Source organism: Carlito syrichta, unplaced genomic scaffold (assembly GCF_000164805.1).
Source record: "Carlito syrichta isolate Samal-C Ts95f unplaced genomic scaffold, Tarsius_syrichta-2.0.1 Scaffold313469, whole genome shotgun sequence".
Taxonomy (NCBI): domain Eukaryota; kingdom Metazoa; phylum Chordata; class Mammalia; order Primates; family Tarsiidae; genus Carlito; species Carlito syrichta.
The window spans coordinates 144447-156949 of NW_007257565.1; the positions used below are offsets into that span (position 1 = coordinate 144447).

General features: G+C 52.8%; 1 protein-coding gene across 1 annotated transcript in view; it reads right to left on the bottom strand.

The window, feature by feature from the left end:
- TSPAN11 (tetraspanin 11) overlaps window positions 1–11445 on the bottom strand; it is a 50959-nt gene extending 39514 nt beyond the window's left edge. Inside the window, exon 1 of the mRNA XM_008070518.1 lies at window positions 11353–11445. Coding sequence (XP_008068709.1) covers window positions 11353–11436 — 84 coding nt within the window. The 5' untranslated portion in view covers window positions 11437–11445. The remainder of the gene's footprint in view (window positions 1–11352) is intronic.
- Between the last annotated feature and the right edge of the window lie 1058 nt (window positions 11446–12503).

The following is a 12503-nucleotide window of genomic DNA, read 5'->3' on the forward strand; positions in this document are numbered from 1 at the left end:
CAATCCACTCACCTCAGCCTCCCAAAGGCACGGGATTACAGGCTGAGCCACCGAGCCCGGCTGATGGCAACTTTCCACAAGGACTTAGGACCTTGTGACCTACGGTTGAGAGATGGCCATCAAAACTCGTGACCAGATCCCCGGAGCCCTTCACTCTTAGCTCGTGGTTGCTTAATCATCACTGTAACAGTCTCTAAGGCTTCATGTCAAAGGCAAGTATGTGTCCCTCCTCTCAGGGCACCCTAAGATGCTCAAAGATGTGCTTTGAGCATATCTTGCTCTTTCTAATAAATTCTGTCTTAAACTACACTTTGGACTTGCTCTGAAATTCCTTTCCATGGCAGAGTCAAAGAACCCAAGCAACACACCACAGCCCAGCCGGCATCAGTGGTGGGAGGAGCCCGTGGCGGGGGGAGGCAGGAAATACACAGGGCGACAGTTCAGTCGTTTGCTTGTGTTTGCCAAGCCGCACACGGCACTGAAACGGTTTGGAGTTGGACAAGTGTTCACCCACTGGGAACCACATTCATCATCTTCTACTTTTCTCTCGGCCAGGTTCACCAATGGCACCGTCACCGCCCGCCCCAGGACCAGATGCCGTGGGGTCGCCACTGGCTCCTTCCTCTCCTCTGCATGACAGCCGCGTGCCAACGCCCCTTAGCTCTCAGACTGTCTCCATCTCCCCACCTGTCAACCACCGGCTCCTGCTCCTCCCACAGCATGACCGCCCTCCCAGAAGGGCCCCAGGGCTTTTCCGCATCTGGCCTTGCCCGGACTTTCAGCTCCATCTTGCAGCGCTTTCCTTCCTCCAGGCTGGGGTTTTAAACCCCCACAAACTAAGCAGTTGCCTTTTTTGTAGACACTGAAGACACCCAAGAGCGAAGGCAGTATTCGTAGAGTGGCAAACAGGGCGAGTTCTGGGGCAAAGGACTGGCGTCTAGGTCCAAGTTCCTCGATGCATGGGCTACATGAACTTGGGGAAGTTACAGGGCCTCTGCAGGCCTGAGAGGCTCTCCTTCTCATCCCTTCCACCTTTCTCACATTGCTCTCTTTGCCGATCCTCTTCACTGAACTCCTACATACTCTTTTGGGCCTATTTCTAGAGTGGCCCCTGCTCTGACTCTCCTGGGCAGGCGGGTCTGTCCCTCTCCTGCGTTCTGCTTACCTTACAGCTCCCTCAGCCTGGGGGTTGGTGTGGGGAGGACATGCCTCACTCCCCTGAGAAGCTGGGCCCAGCACACAGCCTGGCACCTGAGAGTCACCTGGGACTTGGTTAACATGAGAATAACGGCACCTGCTCCTCTCACCGGCCTTTGCAGAACTCCTGGGTGATGACTAGTTTTCTCTTCCTGCACTATAGCCGTTTTTATTTTGAAAGAAAGGGACAGTCTAAAAAGTCCCTGCAGCCCCAGAGGGAAATGCACTTTTCTCTGGGTCGTTAGAAGCCCCTGGAAAAGCCTGGAGTATCCCCTGAGGGATCTTAGCACCAGAATAAGACTCTGTTATTTTCATTCTCTTTCTTTCAACCCCTACCCACCGTGCACCTGCCGTGATAATGCCAGGCTCTGGGGCTGGAGGGGCACCCAGCCTGACACGGCCCCTGCCCCCAGACCGCTCACAGATGACTGGGTACAATGTCCTGACTTAGCAACCACCGCAGTTATGTCCTGACTTAGCAACCACCGCAGTTATTTCTGTTATGCAGGAGAAATGAATGGGTCTGATTTGGGGAGCAAACATAGCCTGGGTCTCAGGGAGGGACCTGGGAGACCCGGTTTGAGGAAGGCTCAGTCACTTTTAAAAAATAGCCTCAACCCGGCTTGGTGGCTCAGCTTGTAATCCCAGCACTTTGGGAGGTCAAGGCAAGGGGATTGCCTGGCCCATGGGTTCGAGACCAGCCCAGGCAACTTGGCAAGACTTTAAATTAAATTTTAATTAGCCGGGAGTGGTAGAACGTGCTTAGAGTTCTGGCTACTTGGAAGGCGGAGGCGGAAGGATCACTGGAGCCCAGTAGGTCAATGCTGGGGTGGCCGTGAGTGTGCCACTGCACTCCAGCCTGGGCCATGGAGTGAGACTCCAACTCAAAAAATAAAAATAAAAAAAAGGCCTCTGGCCGTACGCACTTGGTTCACACCTGTAATCCCAGCATTTTGAGAGGCTGAGGCAGGAGGACTGCTTGAACCTAGGAGTTTGAGACCAGACTGGACAACACAGCAAGACCTTGTCTCTACAAAAAGATTTAAAAAAATGAGCTGGGTATGATGGTATGTACCCGTCATATCATCTACTTGGGAGGCTGAGGCTGAAGGCTCACCTGAGCCCAGGAGGTCAAGGCTATAGTGAGCCATGATCATGCCACTGCACTCCAGTGACAGGGTGAAACCCTGACTTGAAAAAAAAAGGGTGGTACCCATTCCCAAATCAGAAGGGTCAGCTGAACCCGGGTTGCAGCACCACCAGAGCATCGCCAAGGCCTTTGCTTGCATGCAGGATCCACGGCACCCCACTCTCACACCCAAACCTCCACGCTCGCCGGGAGGGCACAAACGGGTCTATCAGGCAATGCTGTTCACCCTGCGAACGAGGAGCACTTCTTGAGCACCAGGAAAGCATTTCTCCCCGGCTCTGTCCATTACTGTTGCCTTGGCCCGACGGAATCTTCCACACTAGGCTTGTCACGCTAAGGGCCATTTCCGTGTTGAGGCCGTTTTTTGTTTTTTGGCATCCTGGCGTTAAAGAGCCCTTGTTAGAATACATCGGAGCACTTCTTCCTCCCTCTCCTCCCCAGTCCATCTGCCCTTCTAATGACGGCAAAATCTCAGGGACTTACTGCGGGGTGGAGTTGGGAGGGAACGTAAGACCACCTGCTCATCTTCCAAGCTCTGCTCAGCACCCAGAGGAAATGTTCCTTGGGGCTGCCCTGTCCCCACTCCCAGCAAATGGCTCTGTCCCCTGTGACTCCAAGTCCTGGACATGTTTCTCTAATTACACTCATCACAGCCTATTTATCTCGTTTGTTGCCTTGCCTCTCCGCTTTCAGGCTCTTGATTAATCCCAGCTGAGTGCTATATTGGAGGTAGAGCCCCACCACTCCATCACGGAGGAGGGATTGAGCTCAACCCCTTTTCTCTTTTGGATGGAGAAATGAAGACCCAGAGAGAAGTGACTTTTCCAAAGTCACACAAGTAGCCAGGGTGGAATGGAGACTAGAACCCAAGCATCTTTTTTTCGGAGTCGGGGTCTCATTCTATTTATTGCCTAGGCTGGAGGGCAGTGGCACAATCATAGCTCACTACAGCCTCGACCTCCTAGGCTCAGGCAATCCTTCCACCTCCGTCTCCTGAGTAACTGGGACGATAGGCACAAGCCACTAAGCCTGGCTACTTTTTGAATTTTTTTGTAGAGGTGAGGTCTTGCTATGTTGCCTAGGCTGGTTTCGAACTCCTGGGCTCAAGCAATCCTTCCGCCTCAGCCTCCCAAAGTGCTGGTATTACAGGCTTGAGCCATCACACCTGGCCAAGAATTTTTTTTTTTTTAACCGCCAAACTGCATGATGTGAAATTCAGATCTGGAATCTATCTATCTGTCTATCTATCTAGATATTCTTTTCTTAATTATTTTTTTAATTAATTTTAAAGATGTGGGGTACAATTCAGAATTAGTTATATAAGTGGTCATCTTATAGGTAACGATGGGTTTGAACCCAAGATCTTAATGCTCACTTTTGTGCCCATTTTGTCAACTGGGCTGCTGACCCCACAAAGCAGCTCTGCCAGGAAGAAGCTGTCCAGTGTCTGGGCTCCAGCTGGGCCTGAGCCATAGCAGGGGCCGCTGAGAGACTACCACGGGCCTCATCCTAACTTATCTCACCCACCAGGACTCTGTGAAGACCAAACGTACATCCCCCTCACGTGTGACCCTGGCCCCCAGCACACCCTGACCGTACCGAGGGCAGAGGTGCCTTGAAGGCCAGGGGGGTCCCACGCCATTCAGCCTCTCTAGAAGCGGTGCAACAGAAGAACCCCTGCCAGGCGCCTCCCCTGTTCTTTCTCAGATGGCAAGTCCAGAGACACGGGTGGAGGCCACATCCTGCGGGGTGACAATGTATGAAGTGAAGCTTTCTTTTTTTTTTTTTTTGAGTTGGAGTCTCACTCTGTCGCCCAGACTGGAGTGCAGTGGCCGCTCCTGGCCACCATAGCCTCGACCTGCTGGGCTCTGGCGATCCTTCCGCCTCAGCCTTCCAAGTAGCTGGAACTACAGGTGCGCGCTACCGTGCCCGGCTAATTTTTTTTTGATTTATTGTAGAGATGAGGTCTCGCCAAGTTGCCTAGGCAGGTCTCGAACCTGCGGGCTCAGGCAATCCACTCACCTCACCCTCCTAAGGCGCGGGATTACAGGCTGAGCCACCAAACCCGGCTGAAGTGAAGCTTTCTAGTTTTGATGGGGAAGTGAGCAAAAGGCTCTTCCCTGCTCGGGGCCCCCTGAATCCGGAAGCGATATGCTCGGTCATCTGTCTTGGCCCCGAGCCTCCCTCAAGGTGTCCCAGGGGCTCCCTGGAGGCTGAGCCCTCCTGGACCCCCGGGAAGGACCAAGGCCTCAGCTTTGCTCAGGGGCGGGACAGAGTTTCCAGAGCAGAGGCAGCCTCTCCAGTCTGGGGGGCCGGCTGCTCTCTGGTTCTTCCCATAGCCTGGCAGGGCTCCTCGGAGGCTGGAAAAGTTTTGATTATTAACACAGCCAAGCAGCTAATTAAAATAATAAATTAGAGAACAACATTGCAGGGCGATGAGAGCTGCAGAGAGCCGTGGAGGAAAAGGGAGGGGGAAAGAAAGAAACGCATCTTGCCGGCGGAAAGCCAGCGCCGTGCTTTCTCTTTAGGGCCAGGAGAAACCACGAAGGTGCTGGCATTTTGGTTCCTCCTCTGCTTAGTAGACTCACCCTGTCACCGACGGGCTGAAATGCTGGTGAGGGGGAGGTGGGAGGTCAGGGGTAGGACGATGGGGCAGGACCGCCCCCTGGATCCTGCCCGTGTTGGGGTGGGGAGGGGAACGGCTCTGGGTCCTTCAAACTTTGGGACGTGACCGTAAAGGCTGTGAAATAAGTTTAGTGAACATAAGCTGTTATAAAAGAAGAAAGAAAAACGCATCAAAATAGAAAAAAAATCCGAATGCATCACACACCACAAGGGTAAATTTAGTTTGTGAGCGATGTCAGGTGTAGTCCAGGACTCAGGTGCTCCTTCTACCTCAGCCTCCTAAGTACCTGGGACTACAGGTATGTGCCACCACGCCTGGAAAATGTTTTCAAAATTTGTTGTAGAGACAAGGTGTCACTATGTTGCCCAGGCTGGTCTCACACTCTTGGCCTCAAGTGATCCTCCTACCTCAGCCTCCCAAGTGCTGGCAGGATTACGGGTATAAGCCACGGTGCCTGACAATGGAAGCACTTCTTATGCTTCCAGGTATTTTCTCATGGGTCAAAATCCCCAAAGTCTTAAGGCCAGTGCCACAAACAGAAAAAGCTGTCAAAGAGATATGGCATGCCCATCAGTCGATCATAAAAGCTACATACAATAGCTAAGCCCCAAGCATGTGTCCTGAAGCATGCTAAGTGTTTTTCTAAATATTCATCTTCAATCCTTCTAGGTGATGGCATTCTTACTTAACATATGAAAAAGATAGAGGGTCAGTGAGAGGAGGTGATTTGCCTAACGTCTTAGTCTGCTCAGGCAGCCTTAACAAAGCCAACCACAAACTGGGTGGCTTAAGCACCAGAAGTGTATTTCTCACAGTTCTGGAGGGCCGGGAAGTCCCAGGTCGAGGTGACTCAGTTCCTGGTTGGGGCTCTTTTTCTGGCTTGTGACAGCTGCCCTTTACTGTGTCCTCACAAGGGCTTTACGTGTGGAGAAAAAGAGAGCTCTCCCCGTCTTCCTCTTCTTAGGAAGACCACGGATCCTATCAGGATAGAACTCCTGCCCTTACCACCTCAGTTAACCTTACTTACCTCCCAACATCTGTCTCCAAACTTAGTCATATTGGGGTTTTGGCTTTAATTTTTGGATTTTGGGGGGACATAATTTAGTCTGTAACACCTAGTGTCCCATGGCAAAGAAATAATGGACTCAAATTTGAACCTAAACCTGAGACAGGAAGCACCTATCCGCTTGGGGCTTGCCTGTGCCCTGCGTTCATGCCTTCTGCCCTGGGGCAGTGGTGGTGGGGGGGGGAGGGTGAACAGCCGATGGGATGAGCCTTCCCAGCATGCTCTGCTGCCCCGCTTGTCCATGTATGACCTCAAGACACTGTGGGGCAGTGCAGGACTTGTATCCAAGGCAACAGAGACTGGTGGCCAAGCACGCAGGCTGAGATGCCAGAGTGTGCTGGGCTCCAGCTCCAGGCTTGGGACAAAGTGCTCCACACTCTGCAAGGCTCTAACAGTTCGTGGCCTCAGGCAGGTGCCAGGAGCACAGAAAGATGAAACCGGCGGAAAGACAAGCTCAGAGGAAGGACGCCACAGAAAGCACCAGAAAAGCTGGGAACTTTGTTCCCTGGTGTCTCCCAAGTGCTTAGACCTACGCTTGATACCTATGTAGGTGCTTAATAAAAACTGAAACGGGCTGGGCTTGGTGGCTCAGCCTGTCATCCCAGCAATTTGGGAGGCCGAGGCAAATGGGTTTCTTGAGTCCGCGGGTTCGAGACGAGTCTGGGCAACCTGGTGAGACCTCATCTCTACAATAAATAAAAAATTAGCCGGGCATGGTAGCGTACACTACTTGGAAGTACGCTACTTGGAAGTACATGGTAGCGTTCTGGCTGCTTGGAAGGCTGAGGCGGAAGGATTGCGGAGCCCAGCAGGTCAACGCTGGGATGGCCGTGAGCATGCTACTGCACTCTAGCCTGGGTGACAGAGTGAGACTCCAACTCAAAAAACAAAAACGAAAACAAAAAACAAAAAAAAAAAAATGAATTTTTTTATCACTGACCAGTATTGAATACCTGGGGGCCAGTGTTAGCTCTATCTCCACTATAAGTGACAGGGGTTTAAGACCTGGGCAACACAGCAAGACCTCATCTCTCCAAAAAAAAAAAAAAATAAATGATAATAATCATTAGCCAGGCGTGGTGGTGCACAACTGTAGTCCCAGCTACTTGGGAGGCTGAGGTAGAAGGATCGCTTAAGCCCAGGGAGTCGAGGCTGCAGTGAGCCATGGCTGAGCTCTGGGTGGGGGTGGGGCTGTTCCCCGTCTACGAAATGAGGATAATAATGATACAGACCATCAGGGTTGAGCTGAGAACTGCGTGGGCTCCCCCGTGCAGGGTGTCTCTCCAACACTGTCCGATGAATACTGGGCATTGCGACCACCCAAGGCAGACCTGGCCATCCTCTTCCACTCTGCCGGATTTCAATAGAGTGTGGCAAGGCAGTACACTGGGGAGGAGCTCTGTTCTGGGGAAGAAAGGAAGCGCCTACCCACTTGGGGCTTGCCTGTGCCCTGCGTTCCCGCCTTCTGCACCGGGGCAGTGGTGGTGAGGGGAGGGGGCGAGGGTGAACAGCAGATGGGGGCGTCAAAGGACCCTCCCTGTCACTCCCCGTGATTCTCTGAGGAAGGCAGGTGGCCAGGCTGGGGAGTACCCCCCAGTATAGCCATAGGAGCTGCCGTGTGCCCCCCTGCCTCGAGAGGTTCAGTGGGGAGGACGGCGATTGGACTTTGGGGTGCGTCTGTGTAGGAGGGAAGCTTCTCTTCAGGATCTTCACTGGACTATGCCCCCTCTCTGGGGAACCCTGGTAAATTCCCAGGGATTTTGTGCGCTGCAGAGGGTGCAGGGCTGTGCCCTGCCCAGGAGGAGACAAGCTAGCCGTGTGGGGGGGCTGATGCACAGACCCCTGGGATTGAAGACTGAGGCTGGAACCTTCGAAATCTGACCACTCCCAGCAGGGGAGTGAAGCTGGGCTGAATGCATCTCTGGGAAGCTGGCCTGTGTCCAGCCAGACTCCCGGGCAAGGGTGTGTTTAACTGGCAGTGGAGAGGTCTGTATGGGGGAAGTTCCCCTCACTGATAGTCGCTCTGGTAACACGCCTGCAGCCCAGCTGCCCTTGGGGCCACCCTCACGCCCTGCTCTACTGCGCCCAAAGGATGCAAACACTGAACAGACAGACCCCGGGGCCGCCCTGACCTCGTCACCACGACTACTGCTCCCTCCTGCCTACAAGACCTTGGCAGAGGCAGGACAGGAAAGGTCTGAGCCCTTTCCACAAATATTTTGGGCCGAGCACCTCACGGCAGCCCCGGGGACTGCAGAGCCAACGACCCTCTGGCCAGCGCCTGCCGGCCCTCTCCCCGTGTTCAGCCACGGTGATCCACACCGGGTCCACCCCTTAGCCCGCATCCATCACCCCCTGCCTTGAATGTGCCCCTTCCACAGTTGCGCTCTGCAGGTAGCCCTGTGGCGTCTTCCAGCCTAAGGACACTTGCTGTTTCCTCTTTGCCTCAGCACTGCTGACCCTCCCGGCCCGGCTTCTGCAGTGCACTTTCTCCTGGCTTCCCGCCCACTTCTCTGGCTGCCCCTCCCCGGGCTCCTCTGTGACCCCTCTCCCTCTGGCTCCCTGGGCGTGACCCCTTATCCCCGTTTTCCTGAGGATCTCCTGGTTTTCCCATGAAAGGAACCACATCCTGGGAATCTCTCTGTTCAGGGCAAACCGGGACTGCAGGTCACCCGAGACTCACCATGACCCACTGGGACGCCCACGTCTCTTTCTGGCCTCTCTTCTTGCTCATCCTCCAGGCTCTCCCAGGGGGCGTTCACCTACTTCTGTGGCTGCAGCTACCATCTGGGTGGGGGCGAGCCCCACCTCTGGGGTGCCAGCCCAGCTCTCTCCCGAGATCCGGATCCATGAGCTAACTGCCCGCGGGCATTTCTGCTCGGAGGTCTCCTGGTGCCTCCAGTTCACCCCGTCTACATCTGACCTCACCATCTGACCCCAAACTTCTCTTTCTGGTCTCTTGTTGCAATGAAGAACCCCACCATTTACCCATGAACTGCATATCCCAGGCACCTCTTCCAGCTAATGACCTCATCATGTCAATTTCACCTGTCAATCCCTTGCCGCTCTCCAGATATTCCAATCCCCACGGTCATTCCCATAACACAGGTCACCACCAGCTCTTGCTGGACAGTGGGATGCGCTGAATTGTGTCCCCCAAAAGATATGCTGAAACTCTCGGCCCTGGGACCTGTGACTGTGAACCTCATTTGGAGATAAGGTCTTTGCAGATGTAATCGCATTAAGATGAAGCCACTAGGGTGAGCCCTAGGCCAATCTGACTGGTGTCCTTAAAGGAGAGGAAAATGTCACATGAAGCTGGAGACATGCAATGCGTGTAGTCCGTGATGACAAAGGCCTCGGAGCTTGGAGTGATGCAGTTGCAAGCCATGGAAAGTCACCACCAGAAGCTGGGACAAGGCAGGGGCAGTGGCTATGCCCAGTCTCAGAGGGGGCTCAGCCCTGATGACATGCTGACTCTGGACTTCTAGCCTCCAGACTGTGAGAGAATCGATTTCTCTTGTACCGAAGCATCCACTGTATGGCAATACTAGGAAACTAACATCTGGTGTTATGGACAGTTTTCATTTTCTCACTATACTTTTCCATATTTTAGAGATGATCTCTGGTGGATATACACGACTTCTTTGGTTAGAAAAAGCATAGTCATTCTTAAAAAGAAATACCCAGTAAGAAGCCTAAACACCCTCCTGGATTTGTCTCTGAGAATCGAAACTGCCTCCAGCACACAGTTTACTGTCCACAGCAACACAGCTTTACTGTTCTACCGTCTTCATCATCGTGACATCAGTATTCCAGGAAACTCTTGCCCAGGAAGATAAAAGTTGCAAATAATTTTATTGTTCGTCCCAGGAACTTTGCAAGCAACATTTAAACAAAGAGCAGATTGCTCAACTTTTTAACAGACGGCATCTAATGACTCTCCAAGACTCTTCAAACCCTTGCCATGCTGTGTCTACCCAACCTAAACTCTTAGGCCCTTCCCTATCTTAACTGAGCTCCTGCAGGAAAGACCCTAAAAACTCAAGAATTATCTCACCTCTGCACTTGCCTTTCTAAGATGCTTCGAAGATTCTGTCAAGAAAGAATTCTCTCTTACCACAGCAGCAGGAAACCTGGGTCTGCATTATCGGTAGCTGATTTGGTGGAATTTTCAGGCATTTGTATGACATCTGAGTCATTCAAAATATCGCATTTATTGTCTACAACCCCAAAAGGTTAGAAATTATCCCAGAACTGCAGCTGGGGGAAACAGATGCCTTGAACTTAAGTAGCCCAAGGCCCTATCATGAGAAAGTAGCCAGCAGAGCCTTGGTCCAGCAGCCTGCCAAGCCTGTACATTTTTTTTTTTTTTTTTGAGTAGGGGTCTCGCTCTGTTGCCCAATATGGTGACACAATCACAGTTCACTGCAATCTTGACCTTCTGGGCTCTGGTGATCTTTCCACCTCAAATTCCCAAGTAGCTGAGACTACCGGTGTGCTCCACCATGCCTGGATAATTTTTGATTTTTTGTAGAGATGAGGTCTTGCTATATGGTGCCCAGGTTGGTCTCGAACTCCTAGGCTCAAGCAATCCTCCTGCCTTGGCCTCCCAAAGTGCCAAGATTACAGGCATGAGCCACCGCCAAGCCTGCACTGGTAATACCCTCCTGCCTTCCCGAACTTAGTGAGACCGTCATACAAAATACACAGATTCCAGCATCTGGCTATTTTTGGGAACGGATGGTATTCTGCTCCCAATTACCCAGGTAATTGCCTCCAGTGGTCAGACTCCACATCCTCTAGAAGATCTCGCCCAGGCAGGTCTCCTGAGGGGAGTCGCCATAGAGACCGTTTTTCCGTGCAGGCAGCAACAGCCTGAGCCCGCAGGACTTCTGTTTCTCTGCCCTGGGCCTGGATAATGTTAACCATGAAAGGCACACGGGTTCAGGGGAAAACAAGCCATTATACCAGGCAGTCACATTTCCCACAAGGCACTGGTGCAACGCATTAGCAGGGAAGAGAGAAGCGGACCCTTTGTACAGCGGGGCTGGAACACACCAGCTCACTGTTGTGCTTGCGCCTCCATTCAGACGCCATGTGGCACGGACTCCACGCCAACTTGCGGGCCGGATTCTTTTCTTCCCCTTCAGTAGGAAATGTACACATGTGCTTCAAAGTAGGCAGAATTTTGCCCATGGGTGGTCTTTGATTTGGAAGAAACCAACCTCAAAGTGGTGACTCACAAGAAACAAAGGTAGCTTGACTCATTTGGCGTGCAGGCAAGGAGATGAGTGTGCGGAACTCACTTACCCAGAAGAAGAAGTTAAAGACGAAGAGTAAATACTTCAGGTAGACGATCAGCCAGTCGTCCTGCTCCGTCTTGTAATGGGCCATGGTTTCTGGGTCTGCAAAGAAGACACACATGCTTCCTGGGCGAGGGCAAATCCACAGAGAGCAGCTCACCCTCCCCAGAGCCAGAGCCCCTTGGCTAGGCTCCCTACCAAGGGCTTGTTAGCCTGTCTGGCCAGGGCTGGTGGTGGGGGCGAGTTGAGGCTGTGGGTGCACAGCCTGGAGCAAAGATCGGGGAATCGTAAAGGTTACTGACACCCAGTGGAGGTGGGTTTGGGCTGGATGTTCCAGGCCTCTGGGTGTTGGTTTTGTCTCCTTGACTAAGGTCCACCCTACAAGTCTTCCACAGATTTGCACCAGCCTTGTGTTCTTACTCTCTTCCTCCGTCTCGCCAGGGTTGCAGGACACAAGCTGACCTGTCCCCCGCCCATGCCCCGGCTCTCTCTCTCACGCTCAGCACGGCTGCTCAGCATTGGAGACCTGCCTTCCGCATTGCCTGAGCGGGACTCTGCCTCCACAGGTGTGGGTAAGCCCCAGCTCAGAGCATCTGAAAGAACCTCAGTGACCACCCTCTCCATCCCACCTGGCCCCTGAAAATGGCTCTTCAAATGAGGAAGGTCCAGACAGTCCTGGCGGTTGGCAGAGTCTAAGAGTCTCTGAAGTCTGACTCCCTGGGTTCACACCCTGATCTGTCACGACAGGTGTGGCCCTTAGGGCAAGTTCCAAGACTTCTCATCCCTCAGCGTCTTCATCTGTCGATGGGGTCACAATGATACCTACATCGTAGGGCTGTTTTGAAGATTAAACGGGATCATCTATGTGATGTGTTCAACATAGTCCTGGGCACATAAGGAGTGTTCAGTAAATGCTAGCTGTTATTATTACAGGCTGCAGAGCTGGGACCAGAACCCCAGAGTCCAGTCCTAAAGCTCCCCAGCACCATGCTCCCTCTCCTGCCCTGACGCCCATCGACGGGCTCTCTGGCAAGCATGACACCAGTGACGGTGACGGGGACAGAAAAGGCCGCCATGTCCGGCCATCCTGACCTACTCTCAGTAAGTCTGAACCTCAGAAAGTCTGAAGCCTCTGTGGTCGCCTCTTCTTCTCAAGTT